Source organism: Zonotrichia leucophrys, chromosome 8 (genome assembly GCF_028769735.1).
Source record: "Zonotrichia leucophrys gambelii isolate GWCS_2022_RI chromosome 8, RI_Zleu_2.0, whole genome shotgun sequence".
NCBI classification, from domain to species: domain Eukaryota; kingdom Metazoa; phylum Chordata; class Aves; order Passeriformes; family Passerellidae; genus Zonotrichia; species Zonotrichia leucophrys.
In genome coordinates, this window is record NC_088178.1 from 20,049,555 (window position 1) to 20,071,250 (window position 21,696).

The following is a 21,696-nucleotide window of genomic DNA, read 5'->3' on the forward strand; positions in this document are numbered from 1 at the left end:
ACAAGACACATTAAGAACTGTAAGAGCATTATTTGGTCAGTTGCTGTTGTACTTGATTTTGCCAAAGCAATACTGACTTGGTATTTGTTTAACTTGTTGCCAAAAATCTACCAATAATATCTGATTTTTAGCTGCTTTCCATCCTAGGCTGCTGTCTGCCCTGGTAAAGGAAGGCTTTAGCAATGGTTCAGGATTGCTGTTTAACACTCTCAGGATAACACTGGCCCTTCTAAGGGTTAACTGAACTTCAGCTGACACCCTTGCTTTGAGCATTGGGTTGTCTCCTTGGGAAAGCTGAGCCACTGGGAGAAGCTTTTTAATATTTTCACTTTCAAAAGAGAATGACAGCTACTGAGATTTATAAAATTTTAAAACATTCCAATTTAAAGCTCTTTAATTATTGAATGCAGACAACTTTTCCATAAGCAGAGCAACCATGGAAAGAGGAAGTGGCAAATTTTGATCCTATTAAAGGCCAAAGGTGGTCTATTAACTTTGGAGGGACAGACAGGAGTCTGGCATAAGAAAATCTGGCTTTGCTACCAGATGGTAAATTATTTAGAACACTAAACAGTTGAAAAAGATCAAGTCTATGAAGCATCTGGTAGGATATCTGACAATTCACCAGTTCTGCATAGTGCATACTGTATGTATCTCATGGGATGGAGAGGAAAGTGAAAAATCTGTTGAAACTGGAGAGAAGCTTGATCACATTTATGAAAGAAGAGAGAAATCAAGAGACAGACCTATTCTTTAACTGAGGTTTTTGTGTTCCTGAGAGTTACTTCTGAATGAGGGCTGTGGAGGTGCTATTGACAAGACTCCGAGCAATCTGTGCTCAAGATACACCATTAGATGAGACACTTTTGTTGCTAATGGAAGTGAATGAAAGAGGAAAAGCTCTCTGAAAGCTACTCACCCCCACTGTGGTCTGACAAATACCTAAGATGTTTCAGCACCACCTGTAAAACTCATTCTATGTCCTAATCTTACAGAGCTTGACACACATGATTAGTTTTGACACAGTAATTTCAACCCTTGGTGTCTCCCACCCCCTCCCCAGGAAGAGTAGCCCTCTTAGGATTCTGGCTGCTGTTGAGCCAGATGTAATGCTGCTTAAAGTGCCTCAGTGGGTTCCCTTTTTCAGGCAGCACAAATTACCCCTGTACATACGGAATTTAGAAGCATAATCATCACTCTTGATCCAGGCATTTCTTCCCATTCCTGTGTGGGCTGTGTCTGGGGAGCTGGCTAGTGCTGGGCCACCTGCTTGGGAGCTGCTCTATTCTATCGCTGGAATAGAGCTTAGGCAGCTATAAAGATACAACTGCCTGTATCTGTCTTGGCTATGTAAGACATGTAAATGGTGCTTGTAGTAATCCTTTGGTGAGAGTTGAGTGAGGATGGGGAAGTTGTAGGGCAGCAAAGATAACGGAGTGTGTGGCTGGTACAAAGAGCCTCTTCTGCAGCATTCAAAATTTTGCTGCTGAGCTTAGTTAGATTTATGCCTTCTCATTGAGACAATAAAAGCAGGATGAGATGATCAGTATTCTCTCTGCATGTAGGTTAGAGCTAGGTTATTTTGTAAAGTATTTTCAGATGTCTTGGCTGGAGAAGATGTTGCATAAATAAAGATTTCTCTGTGTTGTGCGATATTATAACATGGGAAAAGATTTACTGTGCAAATACAGTAACAGAATGGAGAAGAATCATGATCTCCTGTTTGTTAGTACTATGCACTGTAAATATTTGCCAGAGTAGATTCTCTTGAGATTTCTCGTGGATTTCCCTAGGCATGATCATTGCAGGCATTCTTTGAGCACTGTGCTTTTGTCAGAAGTAGACGTGTTTGTAACTTGTGATATTTCCATCAAAAGCTCAGCGGTTTCCAAAAAACAATACGCTTCCAAACGTAGCAAAATTCAGAAATATCTTTGTTAGAGCAGTGCTGAAGGTGTGTTTGAAATGTCTGACAACACGAGTAAGAATGGCATGTTGGGCCACAAACAGTGTGAGTGTGCACAGTTGCAGCTGCTTTGCTTCAGGGATACTCATGGGCTCCACTCAGGCTGGCATCTGCCAGCATGAGATTTTTTTCACTAATAATGCTGCGTTGGTAAGTTTGGTAACTTCTGCAGCTTAGTGGAGAAGAACATCTACTTCTGAATAACTCTTGGGCTTTCATTGAGATGCCTGGCACTGAAAGCATGAGCCCCTGTCACTGCTGAGTGTGGTTGCTGAGGGCATGGTGCTTGCTGGCTCCTTTAAGGTCTGTTTTAATAGGTAGGTCTTAGACTTTGAGATGGAAGTACAATGAGTATATTCGCATTAAAAGATAAAGAAGGCAGATACACAGAAATTGTGTTCTTTTTAAATACTTGCCTTTTTTTGGTTGGTTTTCAAGAAGTTTTCTGTATTTCAATATTCAAGCAGATGCTCAAGTTAAGGCAATTTGCAAGATGATTTGCTTTGTTTTGGAGAGGGAATATCCAATCATGAATCCTTTTAGGTAGTCATTGCCTCTATTTTGGGGAGTTTGAAGCTGACGTGTTTGCTTTGGGTAAAGCTTCTCTTTATAGACACTTCCCTCAATAACATTCTGCTGTGACTCTCACCCTGTGAGCTGACAGCTGATCCAATTCAGCTTCTGTTTCTTCTGCTGGAACCCGCTGAGACTTGCCGGGTGCACACCAGCCCAGCTGGATGGTCCAAGCTGTGCTTCACATGCAATTTGATCGCAAACCCTCCCTACACATGCAGTCAACCACGTCTGGCTAGGGCATGTGGAAGGAGACTTACAAGAGCTTAAGACTGTTCTTTGAGTGTAATGTGCAGCTTCAGAACTATTTGTTGTGAGCAACAGCAACTAAAGGATGCATTAATGAGCCATAAACCAGATTGTACATGAAGGTAAACTTGGAGACAGGTGCATTTATGCCTGCTGACCCTTGAAATCAGCTTATTGAATTCAGAGGCGTGTGTGGTGCTCTACTGCTCATGCAGGGAAGATAGGTAAATTTCTTTTTAAAAGTGTCTGTAATGATGACTTTGCAATGCAGTTTGATATACTGGCAGTTAATCTGTGTGTCATAATAATTTTCCTTTTCTTCCTTTTTTGGTTTGCAGGAGTAAGTCTGTGTCTGTAACACTGGATGTACTGACCACTTGCCTCAGACTGAAGAGGACTTGCTCTGTTTTGGAATATGGTGCCTAACTTCTGCATCCCAGTACTCACTGTGCCAGCAGCCATCCTCTGCTGCTTGATGCTGCCTTTAGCAGGAGCGGACAGTAAGTAACATTTGGTTTTGGAAAGCTTGAATGCCTTGCAAAATTTGTTTCCAGAAATATTAAACCTTTTTTCTTTGTACTGGAAACTGAGGGTTAAGAGACAACTTCCCCCCCAGTCTTCTATTTCCCAGTGTGCGCATTGCAGATAAACAGGGTGTGTGTGAAGGGGCACAAGTAGAACTAAAAAGACTGACAAAATTTATTCAAGTGCAGAAAGAATTTCTGCAGAAGCTGCGAGATCAAAACCTGACAGTTTGATTTCTAACATGCACAGATGAGTAAAGAAAATTGGGGGCGGAGGAAGAAAGAAGTATTGGGGTCACAGTAATCCCTGTTACTTTTTTTCCCTTGTTCTTTTGCCAGCTCTCGTAATTTGTGTAGCACTGAGACATCTCTCCTGAGTCAGCAGGCAGTTGCTGTTGGAGAAAGCTGTTGGGGAAGAGGGTGCAAGTTCTTGCCTTCTGGTATAGCTCTCCTGCACCTATATTTTGGCACAATTGGAGTACAGTGTTTCCTTGTGGTCATACTTTTAACTGTTGTGTCCTTGCTGTTGTCCTGGCTGTCCCATAGAGTTGTTGTGCCTGGCTTTAATTAGCCCCATCCAGCCAAGAGGAAATATGTGCACAAAATGCTATTGTGGACAGACAAGAGGACAAAAACATGCTTAATGATAGCCTACTAAAAAAGCTATCATTATAGTAGGAATGCTTTATGGAATGGGTTATGCAGAGAGCAGGAAATCTCAATGCTTTTTCTGCATAATCTTGAGGTCTGTATTTGTTAAGCAATCCCCAAATATTTCTTCAGGCCCTCTCCCTTTTTTTTAAATCTGTACCCAGATTTTCAGTGTCCAAATGTCTGCACATTGATCACAGACTCTGGTGTTTATGAATACTTATTGCCTCTGAAAGTACCCAGAGGTGCTCGAGTTGGAGATGAGGTGACCATGATGCCCCTCCTGAGGTGCTAGCAGTCATCTCTTTCTCACTGCAGCTTTAGTCACCAGGCTTATAATTAGATGTAATTTTGTGAAAGTTGGAAATCTTGTTTCATGTTGGTAAGAGCCTGGCTGAATGTAGGAAACAGACTGGGGGTTCCTAAATGTCTTGGACTGAGAGGAAGACCTAAACTTAGGGAAGCTGGAGAGAAGAGTGAAGAAGTGATGTGAAGAAACATACAGATTCAGTTATTTTGTTTTCATTAGGGATGACTTGTGCAGGCAGCAGATTAATATGGGGGGTCTGTATGAGTCTGAGCTGCCCAGTTATACTGGGGGCAGCAGCTGTCTCCTTCCTCAGCTTGCTTTGCTGTCTGCTGGTGCTGTTGAAAGGTGCTTATTCAGATCACTTTATGTCTGCACATTGTAGCCCATTTTGGAATCTGGCATAGAGAAGCACTTGTTTAGTGTTCTGAGATGTATAAAAATTCCCTGAAATTTATTATCTTCATACTGGCTCCTGCAAAGGAGAGAAGCATCACTCACATCACAGATGTGCAGAAGCTGGTGGAGCTTGTGATGTCCCAGGACAGTTCTTGGCCTGAGGATAACTTGTGGTAGACATGGTTTGCTAATTTTGTGCAATAATTCCACATGCTTAAATTTGACAAAATTGGCTCTGTTTCTGTGTGGTGTCTCAGATGTGGAACATTTCTGTGTTGAGCAGCAAGTTTATCTGTATGTATGTCTTTTTCTCCAGTGCAGACTTGCTCTGAATTGCTTTTTCCTAATCTGGAAGGCAGCTCTGGAGGGCACTGACCTTTTAACTACCACAGCCACCATGGATTAATCAAGGGTTTCCTAGGATGGAAGGTGGTTTTTAGCAACTCCGTGTATTTTAGCAACTTAGAGTTTTTCTATCATCTTACCCACTGAATCTTGCCACCGACCTTCAGAGGCTGGGCGCTGTGTGAAAGGACCTGTCTGCTCTGTGACTCTGCAGGGCTAAAATGTCAACCCCAAACCCTGCATTTTATGGGGCCTGGCCATCAGTGATGCAAACAAGTGATGCAGTAGTGAATCTGGCATTGGAGAGTCCTGATTTAGGACAGTAGTGAAGGGCAAGGGGAAAATATGGACACTGGAGCTTCCAGAAAAAGCTACAGAGGGATGCTGTGGAAGGAGCGCCCCATGTGCACATTCCTCTGTTTTTCAGTCCCCATAGCATCCTGTTGGCTTCAGCAAAAGAGCATATATTTATTACACTGGTTATGGCTGTTCCAAAGAAATCACTGTGATTCTTCCTTTTCCCCATTGCAGTGCTGCTTGGAGAGTCAGTGGAGGGATGGGCAGGGTGTGTAGCTGCAAAGCACTCTTGCATTTGCCTTACTAAAAACAACAGGATAGTGAGAGCAGGGTTATCCCTGGGTTTTCTGGAGTCAGTCCCCAAATTGCTTTTTTGGGGAGCAGGAAAAGAATGGCTGGAGATGGGCTGTGCTGCATCCCTGGCAGCAGCAGGGCTCGTGGCTGGCTGCTCAGGAAGCGCCCACGACTGGGTCTTCCCTGCCTTTCCCACCTGCTGTTGCTGTACCACATCTCAGTGTCTCTGCTGTAGCTTCCTGACAATGAAGGCAGCTGGCAGAAAGCGGGGTGTTAACGCCTGAGATAAAGCAGATTTAGTGTGTATTGCCTGGCGGAATTAGCCCCGTGCTGTGCCGGTGCCTCCCCTGGAATCGAGGTCGCAGGAGCTGTGAAAAATGTCAGTGATGAGGAGTTGAAGTGGCATCCAGAGGTTAAACTGGGTGGCAGAGTGTCAGAAAAAGAGGGGCTCTGTGGGTGCCTCCCTGGCAGCAGGAGGGGAGTGGTGCTTCCCTGGCTGCTCTGGTGGGTGCTGAGGGGAGAAAGTGAGTGGGAAGGGGCACATGCGCACCAGCGGTGGATACAGAAGTGCTAATTTGGCAGACAGCTATTTCAAATCCTCCCCAGCCTTTACAGACTGCAATAAGAAATTATTAAATTTTCTCTGTGATCTGACTGTGTTTCTGTCAGGGTGACCCTAATTCCATTAGAGCAGCTCAGAGCTGATTCAGGATGGCTGTTTTACCCATTCTCTCTCAGCTTGCTTGTGTGGGTTTTTATATACACTCTGTGCTTCCCTGTCTGTCATCTTTTGATTGTGCATGGGAAAAATGGCTTTGCAGATTTCAGTTAATGTTCAGTGCAATTGTCAACTAAAAGGTACCTTTTTTCAGCTTTTGAAAATGTGTCATTTATTCTAATAAAATAAAAACCTAAAAAAATCCCCTCTCAAAACAAAATGCAGAGAAAATGAGGAAAAATCAATACTCTCATGAGAAATCATCAGCAATGTCTTTTGTTTTCTCTTGGTTTTTTAAAAATTAGGTTTTGTTTTTGAAGTCCTGGGAACAGGTTCCATTAGCCAAAGGAGGAGACTCGGTGACTGATCCCGGGCCTTTTCTAACTGCAGTATATTTTGGTTTGTCTTGCACAGAATTTCAAAGGGCTTAAGGAGTAAAACCACTTCAAAAGTGACCTTGTAGAAGGAAAGAACTAAGGCAGAATTAGGCCAACTACCTGTGAATTGATACCTGGTAAACAAACAATTTGCACCTTTTGATTTCTAGAGGTAGAGCAAACTTGGCTTTTATTTGAGGGGGTAGATGAAACATGCCTCAGTGAGCTGGTGTGGCCAAGGCAGAGCTTGGGCACCCACCACCCCTGGCCAGAAGGGACCCCGAGTCTGAAATGTCTGGCTGCCTTGCCCCTGAAATGAGGAGTTAATTTATATCCAAAAGATGTGCATCTTGTACATGGGTACATGGGATTTTTTGTGCGTGTGGTTTGGTTTTATTGGTGTTTTTTGTTGTTGTTTTTGTTTTGGTGGAGGTTTTTTGTTTGTTTTTGTTTTGTTTTGTTGAGGGTTTTTTTCAATCGGTGTTTCTTGGATGCTAATTGAATTGAGGAGATGCATTAAAAGAAGAAAATAAAAAGATAGGCCTCTGATGCTTGTGAAGGCTGGGAAAATAAAGAGTACTAAGATGGCTTTTCTAGATATGGTGTCCCAGAGTCTAAGAATAGTAGGATGGTCGTTCTAGCTTCAGGTGAACTCTATTTTGCCAGGGATTTTGCACTGTACTTCAAGTGCTGTCTGGAGGTTTTGTGTGAAAGAGCACTGGAGGGAACCTGTGCTTAGGCACTAGTTTGTCCTTGTCCCCTAACTCTGCTGTCTGCCCTTACTGTTTTGTGCTCCCAAGACCACAGTGGCTCATTTTGACTCTCTGATTCAACTCTACTGCTTTTGTTTCATAACCTGAATGATGCCTCAACAGCAGCTCAACCCCAAACAGAGCTGCTCCAGGCCACGCTGTGAGATAGACTTGCTGTTGTGCAAGCCTGGAAAATGGCCACTTTTGAGAGCTGGGCAGCAGGATCCCATTCCAAAAGCTGGACATGAGGCTTCTCCATTGCTGCCTTGCATCAGTTTCTGTTTCCAGGTTTCCTGTTTGCATGCCTGTCCCCAAACACTGCATCTAGTGATTATGTGTAATTGATGCGATTGGATCCAGGTATTGCAGCACAGGTAAATACTAATTTTCTGCAATTCTAGCTTGACTAGCTTGACACATTCCATCAGCAGAAACAACATGGAAAATACTGTTTAGGAAAACCCCTGTATCTGAGGCATTGAGGTAGTGTCATTAAGGGATGGGTTGAAATATTAACCACAGTTATTGTGCAGTGTTTACTTTTGGTGTCCTTACTCATCAAATATATTTATTTGGGTAGGAATGGATTCTACACTTGTGTGTAAAATACCTAAGTGCTGCCTGCTTGTAGCTAAATGTTGCAGACATCAAGGTAGAAGGAATGCTGTGAGGACAAACATCATCTACAGAGTAGACAAAGGATCTTTTTCTGCATTTATAGCCATTTTAGCTCCAGCACTTGCAGAGAGTGTGAATTAGTTTGAGTTGCTACCCACAACAAATCACAGCATGATGATTTGTCTATTTTATTTATTGCTAAAGCCACCAGCGTTCATCAGTCAATGTCAGCTGACAGGTCAAAGGTCTCCTTAGCCCCAAATACTTCATTCCACAGTGGTCAGTACGAAGACTTATGGAGGATGTAAAAGCAGAATAAATATATGGTGATCTCTTCTTGTTGTCTTCTTGGAGCCCTCAGTGAGTGGTGGCCCCTGAACCCAGAGAGGTGCTGGAGCAGCTGCAGCCAGGCTCACTCTGTGTCTTGCTCTGGGGCAGCTCTGAGCTTGTGCTCAGTCTGCGGGGACACCTGGGGGACAGTGCTTTGCATGGACACCCCAAGGTGTGGGCTCTGACTGTTGCCTCCACTCCCTGGCTCCTGGTTTAAGCCTCTCACTGCTGCTGTGCAGGGCTGAGCATCCCCACTTGCCATTTGCACCTTTTGGACTCAGCTGCACAGCCAGAGTTCCTCTCCCGCCTTCACAAGGCGCTTCCTGTGATTAAGTATCTGTGTAAATGATCCAGCACAGTGACAAATGTTGAGGGGATGATATATTTAATACTTGTTCTTTGAGAGAGAGTGTGCTTATTGGCTTGGTGATACAGAAAACCAATAGAACTACCTGCTTACAATTTTATTTATCTTCAGTGTAGATTCATAGATTTTAAGGCCAGAAATCAGATCAGAGTAGTCTTTTACTCTGACCTGTGTAGCACAGGCTGTATAATTTCAGTGGTAATTTCTGTGTCTGCTTTTACAGCAGTGGATGAGCTAGCACGTACCTTTTGGGAGGCTGTCAAATCATTATTTGAAAACTAAATGATAGAGAATTTACCCATCTCCTATATGATCTGTAAAAATGGCAAGTAATCATTACTTCTCCAAATGTGTATTTATTTCAAACTACCTTTATGCATTTTTAGGGTTTAGACACTGGATATTAGAACATCTGTCAGTGAGACTGGAGACTCCTGCTGTTTAATGAAATCTCCTGGAGAAACAGCTTGAAGTGGAAGAGTTAGAGAACCTGGAAGTTTGTCCTTTTTGTTGTAGAAGAATGGACACATCTTGTTTTTTTTCTGACCAGATAAAATTTTTATTGTTCTTCACTAATCCTCCAGACTTTTCAATATGTTTTTTAAAGTCAAGGGACCAGGACCAAGACAAGTGGCTGCATTTTCCAACAGTACAATGGCACTTTATCTTTTTTACTCCCAGCATTCAGCTGGGAATGTGGTCCTCCATTGTGACCTCTGAATTCCTTTCTGGACCTCTGATTCCCAGGATGCAGACTTCTATTTCATTAGTGGGATTTGGCTTTTTGCTCATGAATATCTGCCCCTAGGTACATTAAAATGTGTTTTGCTGGATCCCAGCTCATTTAGTCATCTGAGTAATTCTTTAAAGGTAATTTTCCCATTCTATTTGTAGCTGACTACCAACCTTGGTAAAGCTTACCCTTTACTTTCCAAATCTAATTGCCAGTTAGTTGCATTCATTCACAGATGTTAATCAGTTTTGGCTATTTGCAGAGGCCGCTATGTGTATTTTAAAGAGATATTTAAAATACCCTGTAGTAGTGATGGTAACATCCTTTGCAGATGGAAAGGAGTGCCAGAAAACCGATAAAATAATATGGTTTGTCGTGATGCTCCTGGCTATTACTACTACTGATGTCAGAAAGGGAAAAAGTGTAAGATGTGCTGGAGCTTTCAGTGTTTTAGCTGAGTAGTTGTAAAAAGCAATGATGTGGTAATAGGAATGGGTTTTTTTGTTTCTTTGATTATGTCTTCATTATACTGGTTCTTCAGAATGATACTGTAATATAAGATGATCAAGCTCATTTTTGTGAACAACCAAGAGTATGAAATTTGTTTGCTCAAAATGTTAGTCAATCTTTTTTGATGTTGAACATGGTTTAAAAAGGAGTGGGAAAAAAAGCATCTGTTCATGGGTGCTTTTTCGCTGGTAAGTTGTCTCTCTTTATGTATCAGGAGCTGAAAAGCAGTAGTGTACTCTTAATTGAATGCTCTGTTTAGTCCCTTGTGAGAATCAGTGCTTTGTCTGTGCCAGAGACAAATCTCATTTATTTTGTTGGTGTGAAAACACTGTAGGGTGCTTACTGAAACTTCTAACTCATAGAAATGTCTTTTGCCTTGCACACTTTACTGACATATGATCACTGAATTAAATCAAAGCACTTTTTATAGTGGATGATGGCTTTACATTTGTATATGAATTGTAGCTGCAATGCTAGAGCTTTCAATGTGTGCTAGTGTTGTCTTTCTCTCTTGCATCATAACATTAAGCCTCCACAATAAGGAGCATTGATGTAGTATTAAAAAGAAATAATTACAGAATATATTTCATTTAGTGTAGTGCAGGCTGGAATGACTTTGCAGTCCTGCTGTGCTTTTCAGATGGTCCTTCATTGTTTATATTGCTCATTGTTTCTCCTTCCCCCAGTAATTAATAATAGAATTTCCCTGAAATCTTTGCCAGGAAATCTGTGTTTTGTAAGATTGTATTGAGACGTAAAGGTAGTACCTGGTCAAATCTTAAATGGAAATGCCACAATTTTCCAACAGACATTCATTGCACCAAGGATGACTCTTCTGAGTTGATACTTTGAATAAAGTCATCATGTCAGGAAGAGATTTGGAGCTGGTTTGTTTTTGCTACATGATGTTATTCTACTTGAGCTGATAGCGGCTTCTCTGGAATCCACAGTAGTAACTGGAGTCTCATGGAAAGTCTGTGTTGGCACTGTTAAAAGTCTCATCATCAGTCCACTGCTGGAGCTGTTAAATGCTGCAGATTTAAAAGGAATCACTCAGAATTCTTGCTTGCTTTTGCTGCTTTTCTTGCAAATTGTTTTAAATGTTTTTACCAACTCTACATGTGCCAACTTTGTTGGCTCACCTCAAAGATGAGTGATGTAAGCCCTTGGCAGTTAATTGTCATACAGGGAGAAGACAGTAACTGTTGAGCCTCTGCTCTTTGTTTTAAGGATGCAGAACACCTATGTGTTTTCTTTGTGTTTATTTTTGGCCAAATCCACTTCAGCTGTTGTATTACTTCTGTTAAAGGTTGTTTTGAAATGGGGTTTTAAAGACGCCAGGAAATACTCACCAACTTTACACATGTAGGGATTTTGCCCCTGAAAAGCTCCACTTTTAGGAACCATTTTGAGGCTTAGCATTAGCACAGCTGTGCTTGGCAGGTGGGGCTGTTCCTTTTCACCCACTTGTCAAAAGCTGGGGACTTGTGTGAGTGGGAGACAGAGTGTGTTGCAGAGCTCTCACTTTGGTGTTGCTCCTAAGACAGGGCATTGCCTTGGTTTTCAAAACTTGAAACTGAAATTCTGTCTTTTGAGGTAAACGTGAGAGTCACCATGCACTGATTTCAGAAAGGGTTTCAATCCCTGCATTTGGGGGAAAAAGACATTTTGGAAGTGAGGCAGCTATAGTGTGTTGTACTTGGAGAGTGTTTAATTTGCAAGAGGGAGGATTCATTGAAAGAACCGAATGATGAGTGTTGAGATTCTTGTTACATGCTGAAAATACAGTTAAAATACTGATCCGATGATGATGACTATGTACTTCAATCCTATTTAGGATCAAACAGAAGCTTTCAGTTTTTCCAGGATACAGGAAAACCCTTAGAGAAGCAAACTTCTGTCATAAGCAAATACTTTCATATTCCTTTTTAAAGGACTGGAATGTCTGGTCCTGACACAGTGTTCTCAGTCTTGGCATGCTGAGTACAGAGTTCAGTATGGCTCTCAGGAGAATGATGAGGGTAGTCCAAGACCTAGAAAGGCTCCCTTTACTCTTGTTTGATGTAGCAGGTAATGGTCCTGGTTGTTGACTTGTCATTTATACTTGCTGTATATAACTTCTAATATCCTTTTTTATGCTCCATTAGACACAGTTTATCAGGGGTTAACATGAAGTTTCTTAGTTATAACCTGTTCTTTTCAGCTTTTTATGAGTTTGTTTCATGGCTGAAATGTGCCCTGCTTGGTCTTCAGGCAAAGTTCAAGTTGAGGGACTGTATTTTATAAGGTGGACATTTGTTTTTGGTTCTTTCTGCAAAAGTTGTCTTCAAATGGCTCTTAAAAACAAAGAGAGTGGAAAAATACTTTTGTACCCTTAAAAGTGACTGTGGTGATATTTATAGATCTCTAGTCTGAAATGTCTTTGAAAACATTTGACCACCAAAGCGCATCTGTAGCAGTGTCCAGAGAGAACAGAACCTGATTTGTGGAAGGAGTGACCCATAGAAAAACAGGCTGCTGAATAATATAAAGGGAATTTCACCCTGGATCACTCTGTAAAGGAGGCTGTGTGAGCTCGTGTGTAACTAAATTGCCTGTGTATTCATTCTGTGTGTGTAGCCAGAGCTGCTGTGATCGCAGCTTCCCAAAAGCCAGAGGTGCCCAGGAGAGGCGTCCTGCAGGTCCTGCGGTGCCCAGCCTGGAACATGGGCAGAGAGAATTAATTCACACAGACACTACGAAGTTCCTCTTCTAGTGCATTTGTCTGTTTCTTGAGGCAGCTGTGGAAATAGGGAGTGTTTTTTGTTGAAGTTGCTCTATGGTTGTACTGCAGGCCACAGGGGCTTGGTCTTGTCTTTCTCAGCAATGCCTGTCCAACCTTTTTTCTGTCTTAGTAAATGCATGGAACATTTAACATATTTAACTGCCAAAGTTTTGTTGGTTTTTATTTTCTTCCCCTCAAATGCTAAAATACATCACTGTCTGTAGAGTTGTGTGCCCTATTTTAAAAGCAGAGTATGATTTGGGGTTTTTTTACACATTAGGACAAAATCCCTGTGTTGTTCAGTCAGCATCTATGCAGTGCTCAACATCTTTTCCATTAGACACTCAGCCTTCTGTTGCAGATAAAGGGTTTTTTTTAGAGGCCAGTTTAGCTCAAAAATTCTAGTATGGTCTGTAATCTGTAGTGCTTTGTGCGAGAAGAACTTCCTGTGTAATTTTGTGGAATTTAAGGAATACTACTTAACATATGAAGAGTTACATGTAGTATACCACATGGTGTTTTCCAAGTTTATGTTAAATTGCAGAATTATTTTTGTTACAGTAATTGCTGGATGGTGTCAAACTCTTAAGTCCATGAGCCTCCAATGATGGCCAACAAATGCTAGATGTTTTAAGGAGATACAATAAAGACCATCTCTTTATTGTCTTGCCATAGTCTTGCCTTTTCTCCCCACCCACATTACTTCCCATTTCCTATGTAAAATTAGAAGCTGTTCTCAGAAACTGGACTTGTATTACTCCTTCTGTAGAGCTTTATTAATTGCAACAACTCTAAATATTGTTTTACCCACATGGGCAAAGGAATAATATCCAGTGTACGTTTGTCAAGGTCAGATCCATCTAATTTCCTTTAATGACAGGCTAACAGGCTTTGTGAATGGAGAAGCAGTAGATGTCATTTATCTTTAGTAAAGCTTTCAGTGCTCCCTCATGAGACTTTTTCCTGTGAAACATCTGCTCATAGGGTGGGTATTTGGCAGTTTGGTAGCATTCAGCATTTGCAGTAATGATCTCTCTGATAGAATAGAGAACATGCTTATTAAATTTGCAGGCAACAACAAGCTGGGAAGAGAGGCAAGCATGTTGGAGGACACTATTAGAATTCAAAATGATCTTTACAAATTGGCGAAACTGTCTGAGAGAATGCATGTCAATAAGGAAAAATGTGGATAGATGTTTGAAAATAGGAGTAATCAGCTACATAAATACAGAATGAGAGACAACTGCCTAGACAGCTGGTATACAGAAAAGGTCTTGCAGTGCTAATGGATCATAAACCATACAGGAGCTGAGAAAGCAGTGCTTTTGTGAGGGGGACAGACATCACAGTGACAGGCAAAAATGAGGGCTACCATGCTGAGGACACATTTCATAGTCTTTCTGCTCTGCTCATGTGGGTGAGGCTTCCAGTGAAGCATCTCATTTTGAGCATCCCACTGCCAGAATGGGAAGATTAACTGGGGGGAAGGTAGTCCACCCATCCACTGCTAGGAGAAGAAATAATGTGCTTGAATTATAGCTGAGAAGTTCAGGTCAGGCACTAAGCAACGGTCACAGACATGCAGGATTGTTGGAATTGCATTTCCAGAGGTATTTCTGGAATTTCGTATGCAAACAGAAAGTGTTCCCTCAGATATGTTCTGAATAGGCAGTGTGATTTTTTTTTAAATGAATGTTTGTCTTCATTTATGAACCAGGAAAGGAGCAGTCTTGTAGCCTGTCTTCTCTAGGTCACCTAATAACTCCTATATCTTTATCCTGTCCTTTTTTTATCCTCCTCCCAAGTGACAATCACTGTCTTTCCTCTGACTATGTAGCTTTGTGTGAAAATGTTCTCCAGGCCCTTAGTCCTCTTCAATGCCCTTCTCTGACTTTGTAGCTCTGCTTTAAATGTGCTGGTGGGCAAAAACAGGGGAGAATATGAGACTTGAAAACATCCACTGGTTTTCTCATAAACCCTCGTAGATTAGCTATCGTTTTGCCCACGTCTGTGCATGACTAAAGGACAGCTGCCTGTTCCAGTGTGTGGTTCATCTTCTGAAGCCATACAGTTAACTCTGCTCTGTGAATTGTAGCAGGTTTTTTCTCTGTGTTTGTTTTTTTTTCTCTCAGTACATGTTATGTATTTATCTGTACGTAGCTCTCTGCCTGGAGACTTTTCCATGCTATTCATCTGTTCAGAGGCTGGTGTCTGAGCTTTGAGGGTTGCAGGGGCTTTGCTTGCCAAGGCAGGGCTCTGGTGGGTACCTGGTGGTTGTTGCTGTGGTGTGCAAGAGCCCTTCTCTCTGAAGGGCACCAAACATCCATGCTGTGCATTGACTGTCAGATATTCTAAGAAAGGCTGTGTGGTTGTGCCAGCCCATATAACCCAGAGCAGGTTGGAGGGTCTGCATGTGGACCACTCTAGGCAAACAGTGCTGCTTTGCTGTCCAGAGCAGCACTGACCAGCAGCTCTTTGGGGCAGGGGGAAGGTGGGGATTGAAGCAACTTCTGGCATCACAAAATGCTTTGAGAAGCAATTGCGAAGGATGCTGTAGGTCTTGCAAGATCTTCTGATTCAAATATGTTTAAATGCTTATTTATGTGTATGAAAGGGAAAATGTATTAAAAAGTGTATTTGTATAGAATGCTTTTAATGTTAATGGTAGTGGAAGGGAAGATGGGTAAGGTTTTTTACCTTCTCCTTCCAGTAGTCATTCTTGCTATGAATAGCTATACATCAACTCACGAATTTCTGTCTGAGCAAGGTCCCAGGGCTCTACGAGATGGGAGTATCTCCTGCTTCTTGTTAAAAGATTACGGTTAATTTATTGCATGTTTGTTGTGGATAAGAAAAAGCTATTTACCCACCTAGGCTTTTTCTTTCCTGGGTTTCATAAAAGAGCCATGTACTTCTTGCTGAAGAAGTACCGATCAGAAGAGATTTGTCTTTTTAATGAATTGATTTAAATCAAAATGCAGGCCATTACATGAGTTCCTGAATTCTGGAAACTCTAGCATTATGTTGGGTGTTTCTTTGCCATCAGACTTTGACTTCAAACTGCAATTATTTTTCACAAGATGAAGAATGAAGTCTGTTGCCTGTTATGAATAATAGAGTATGGTAATATCACAGCTATATATGCAAACTCTGCGGACTGGCAGCACAGCTGCTAAACGTTACGTTTTTAAAATATGTGCAATCTGTTGTCAACAGAATTAAAACCAGGAACATTACATGGTTTGTTTTGTAGGGAAATTTAGTGATGAATAGTTCTACATTTTGACCTTTAAAGTTTTTTTTTAGTCTCTGCACCTTATAGTGAACTGGGGAGATTCTCAAATTAAGACATGGAATTCTGATGGCTACCCTGGCGTTCCCTAGGCCTGGCTGGATACCTGGTCTTGATTAATTTTCTAGTGTACCTGCACTGCCAGCTTGGAGAGGCTCATCCTCTGCACAGCTGCACTTGAAGTGATTGCACTGTAAACCTCATCCAATTAAAAGGTGAATCCTGTTCTGGTAGTGGAAAGTTGTTTTACTGCTCCTCTCCCCTGATATGGATGTGAGTGAAAGTGTTGAAGGGAAGTGTTATCGCTGTTGCTTTTGTAGCTTGTTATCTTCCATCTTCATATACAAAAAAGTGAGAAATGCAGCCTGCCCAGCTATCTGAGAGCGAGGATGACTTGGCAAGATAAACCTTCACTGGCTGTAATGGGCCTGACTACAGACCATCATTCAGCCCTTCACTACCATCTGGTAGTGTCCTGGTTTGAACCACAAACAGCAAGAGAAATAAGGTGGAAATAGAGCAAAGAACAGCAGTCCATCATTTTGGTGCTGAGAAGGGAATAATGCACACTCAGGACATGTTCAGCTCTCCTCCTCCTGACTGTGGAGTGGGAGAGGTAAGAGGGAGGAACCTAGGAATTTGAGAAAGGAGTAAATGTGAAGATTATAGAACATTTAGGTTTACTGTCCCTCATCAAAACAGTCTTTGAAGTCCAGCTGCTTGGGAAAAGATGCAGACAGGCACTCCCAAAATGCCAGTTCCAGGGCGAGGGAGCCTGGCACTGCTGAGCAGCTCCTTGAGTGTTTCTGTGCACCATTCCTCTCACCTGCAGAAAGAAATGCCAACATTAGCAGATCTCTGATTGTGTCTGTGCTGGCAGAGGGTCCCAGAACTGATTTATAGCACTTGTTCAGCTTTCAGCGAGCAGCAAATGCATTGCTTAATTATTCATGGCAGATGTATTATTGCAGGAAATTAAGACATCGAGGAAACAAGTAAAAACTATTACTGAATAGAGCTATAAACAAGGGAAGGTGAAAGGGAATGCAGTAGAAAAGCTCTCAGATGCTAGAAATCTCTCCTTCTCAGGAATGTTTCTCCCCTTTCCAAAAATAATTGTTTAAATTCCCAGATATGCAAGTGATCGTTCATAGTACATAATTAAATATTCTATTAGCTAACAAGTTGGGTTTAATTTGCTGCATTTGTCATCTAAATTATCACATTTGTGAATGTGTGGAACCTTCTATGGTTTCTTTCCGTATATCTGCTTACATAATGACACAATTCTCTTTATGTCTTTGACTTCCCTGAAAAGAATTGACATTTTACTTGTGCAGGAAAATTTAGGTCAGCCTTTGGAGGTATTGCTGTGTAGTGGTGTGCAGTGCTGCTGCAGGGAGTGTGACCCGAGGCCCATCTGCTGGCACTGGATTTCCATTGTTTGAAACCCCTCTGCAGGCAGGCACATGTGCATCTCTTTCAGATGCTGCTGTAGCAGTATTCACAGATTTATTTATGTGTGTTGATGGCCTGTGCTATGAAGCTGTTCTCTAACACACTCACACAGAGGCCAGAGCTGTTGGCTTTGAGGAGCACCAGCACTTTCTTGCTCATCAGGTGGCATAGGAGGTGTTTGATCACTCTCTATATGCATCGAGGGAGTTTCTCATTATTGCTGCTCCAAGTTCCCATTAGCTTTAAACCTTGCACATTTCATGACAATTTTTCAAATATGTAGTCAGTAACTGACCAAACTTAGCTGAGAAGAAAGTGGTTTAAAGACAACCCTTTCAACTTCTCTTTCAAGAACAGAATTATTAGCTTTATTATAGAAGTTATGGGGAGCATCTCCTAAGTTTTTGTGTAACCTCAGGCTTCTGAGAGTTTCCATTTCATTACTGTTCATAAGCTCATAATTTTGGTACATATGTAGTAATTTTGGAGCCCTTTACTTTTTAATTTCAATGATGTAGTTTGAAATGTAATGATATTAGAAGCCTTGTTATGGAGAATTCAGCAATTTTAAGGCAAGCAAATGAAATTTAGTGATAAAATAGCCTTGTGTAGTTCATTCCTGTGATAGGAGGTATTTTAGTCCATTTGCAAACTTGGCTATTTGGTGATTGCAGATACAGGTGATGGAAGGAAAAATGCTCTGTAACTTCCCCTATAGGGTTAATTGTCCTGACTCTTGAAAGCATGGGCTATGTGCAGCACATATGTGTATGTAACACTTCATACAAATTGGGCAAAAAAGAGATCTTGCAGGCATCACACCAAACCATCAGCAGTGAGGAACGTGCTCCCAGTTGTGTTTTGCTGTTCTGTACACGTGCGTCTCAGGATCGTCTAAACAGAGCTTTGCTTCCAGACCTAATCAATTGGTTCTTGAGCCGTTTAGCTTTTTAATTACTCTTGTCAAAGTGAAAATTATGTGAAAGGACTTGACTGTGCAATTAGCTGCTGAACATTTTCTGCAGCAATAGTGGGAAAACAATACCAAGTCCCAGAATAGCAGTAGATACAACCATAGGAACAAATCTGCTTCAGCAGAGAAAGAGATATTCTAGTAACTAATCTGAATGAGAGATAATTTATTTTTTAAATATGCATATATTCACAGATGTGAGCAGAAAAGGCTGTTTGTGTGAGAAAAGCCTGGCCCCAGCAGAATGCCAGGTTAGCTATCACTTGCTGATTTCCCTCTGATTTGAGGGCCCTGCTTTTCATAGGCAGAGGCTGCAGCTCTGTCTTCAGTCAGGGCTGAGCAGGTTGGAACAAGTGCCAGCTCTTTGACCTCCAGACTGCTGGGGGCTAAATTTTAGAAAAAAAGGATTCACCTTTCCTCTGCTGCAGCCATGGGAGAATGCACAGTGTGCTTCTTCTGTGGACAGCGAGAGCCTATTTAGTGTTCATTCAGTGATCTATAGATCATCTGCTCAGACAAATTATATGTCTCCACAGCTTCACACTAAACTAATCTGGGCATTCAAAAATAAATAAATGAGGCAGTGTCTATAAAGAGCTTCCATCTAGGGAAGTGGAGCAGTTGGAGCCTGATGTTCAATGAATTCCATTTGAACACCCTGGCAGTGTGTTCACTGCTCCCCTCTGCTGAGCTCTGTCATCCAGGACAGCCCTTGCTGGAACTCACTGTGCATTGCAGGCAGTTCTGCTGGGACCATGGGACTCCGTGGTGAGGATGGGACTTCACCGCCTTGGTTGGTTCATGGCCCCAGTGCAGAAGCCAGAGCTTGCCCAGGATATCCCTACCACTGCTGGTACATCTCAGGAGCTGCATGATGCTCTCCTGGTTCTTCCATATCCAGGACCAAAGCGCAGAGGCAGATTTTGGGGAAGTATCATTTGGGGAAGGATCCATTCAGTGCTGGTGGCCCTCAGAAGTGTATCTCATTGGTCTTCACCAAGCTAAAGCAGTGTTTTTACAAGTGAGATTGAAAACACAGGTTAGATTTACTGGCTGTTAAATTGCTGAGCTGATGGAACGGAGCTGAGTCACTGCGTGCTGACTGACTGAGCCCACACTCCTTCCTTGGGAACGGCGCGGTGAGGGCAGCTGAACAAATCCTGGTACTCGTCCTCCTGTGTTTGGAAATGCTTAATAGATTTGGAGGCTCAGAATTTTAATGCAGTTCTTTTCTGTATTGACAGAGGTCTTTGAAGTCACTTGAATGCTTTACAAAGCATACATACGAGAATTTAGGTTCTTTGTATCAGTGCGCTTGATGGTTTCCCATCTTCATTAGGCTATGTACCAGAAGGTCAGTGTGCACGCACACCTACATGCCTAAAATAATTTGTTCTGCTGCCTTTAGCACCTGCTGCACGTGGAGGTGTTACTAGAAAAGGAAATTGTATCTTTTGAATAGTGAATAACAAAATTTCGCTCAAGACACAACGTTTTTTACAAGGATTCAAATTCCAGGAGTATACATGGATGAGATTTTTTGTTTTGTTTGTCCAGGAGGTGATGAGGGCAAAACCAGCAGTAGCAAGACATCCATTCTTTGTGAAGGTTTGAAAGCAGGTGAAAGGGCTTAGAAACCAGAGGGATGCTTTTATTAGGTCTGAAATAGCACACCAACATCTGGTTTTGGCTTATAGCTAAAGGCAGCAATATATGAGTATAGAAAGTTATTTTTAATTATGTAGAATACATTGTCTGGGTCTGTGTGCAAGCTGGCTGCAGTGAAATCAAGGAAGCCAACATATTTTAAGCTTAACTGTATTTTTTTAAAAATCTGAGAACAATAAGTATGTAATAGCAGCTCCCTTTTGTGTGTAATACCTATTTAATTCAGTGCTTGAGACAGAAGGGCTTTGGCAGGGAATGGTCTGTGTGCAGGGAACGACACAGGTACTCTGAATTGCCAGTTTTTCTTGCTGGAGAAGCTAGAAGGAGTGTGCTGGGATTCTGGGAAGGAAAAATCTCATAGTTAAAGCAATTTTTGATGTCTCAGAGGTTTGAATTTCAGAAGGCATAGATCTGCCTGTAATTGTCAAAGAGCAGTAATTTTTTTAAAAAAGTAGTGAAATGTAGCCTAAATGCAGATGATATTGCTATTCCTCTTACACCAGCAGAGCATTTGGTAGCAGGACAAAACTGCCATCAGTTTTTGGATTACAAGGAGTTCCAGATTGTCTCCAGTACTTGCTACTGTGTGAATGTCAGTGCTGAGGTGGGTATTGTAAGTCCCTTGCAAGAACAGAGGAGCTGCATTCTGTCCTGAGACTCGATTAAAATTATGGAGAGTTTGAGACTAGGCTGTGAGTATCAAGTTTTAAAGCTGCAAAGAGGGTGAGTAGGAGGGAAAAACTCTATTTGCTTGAGATAACTTGAATACCTTTTCTCTACATGTTTGCAGATGGATCACCTTAAAGGAATGTGAGAAAGATTTGCATTTTAGGGCCCTAAGAAGTGCTTGAGAGATGCTCACATTCTGTCTTCACTCCCCTCCTCCCCCTTTGCTTCTTGTCATTTAACATTTTTGAAGTTCTTTGGGTAGTTACATTTTTGTCTCTGTAATAATTATCAAATTACAAATTATTTTTATAAGCAAACCCTCTTGACTGTGGATAAGCAATCTTCATAAATTATTTGGTGGGATACTTAATTTGAAGTTTCTTCATTGCTTATGACAAGATGTTTCTGCTGCTGTCACAGTTGATGACTCATAGCTCAAGTGAAGTGCTGAGCACTTCAGAAAAGTTGTAACACAAGCAGTCCTACTCAAAGTCTCTCTATTTATAAAAAGAAAGAAAAAGAGAGAAAAAGAGAGCTGTGGTGGACTGTGCTGAAATGGTGTATGAGCCTGGCCTGCAGGGCTCCTCCAAAACATGGAGAGGGTGGCAGGGACCATTCACTTATACTGAGTTAGAGAAGAAGCTGAGGTAACACATGTTCTTAAATCCTTTATTTTCTCCTAAGCACATTTATGAGCAGTCAGAGGAGTTTGTGAGTCTGCTGACCTTAGTATGTATGTGGGAACAGGGTGCTTCCTGCAATCCCATGTGATTTAGGGCATTCTGCCTGACCAGCTGGACTCATAGCACTGGATTGCATGTTCTTGCTTCAGCCATGGGGGTTCTGGGGAGGTGATTATAAG

At 41.8% G+C, this 21,696-nt stretch overlaps 1 protein-coding gene across 17 annotated transcripts in view; it reads left to right on the forward strand.

The window, feature by feature from the left end:
- PTPRF (protein tyrosine phosphatase receptor type F) overlaps nucleotides 1–21,696 on the forward strand; it is a 374,388-nt gene that overhangs the window by 126,758 nt on the left and 225,934 nt on the right. For all 17 annotated transcript variants that reach the window (XM_064719971.1, XM_064719970.1, XM_064719975.1 and 14 more), the window contains exon 3: nucleotides 3,127–3,288. In XM_064719971.1, the coding sequence (XP_064576041.1) occupies nucleotides 3,204–3,288 (85 nt within the window). In that variant the 5' untranslated portion in view covers nucleotides 3,127–3,203. The remainder of the gene's footprint in view (nucleotides 1–3,126; nucleotides 3,289–21,696) is intronic.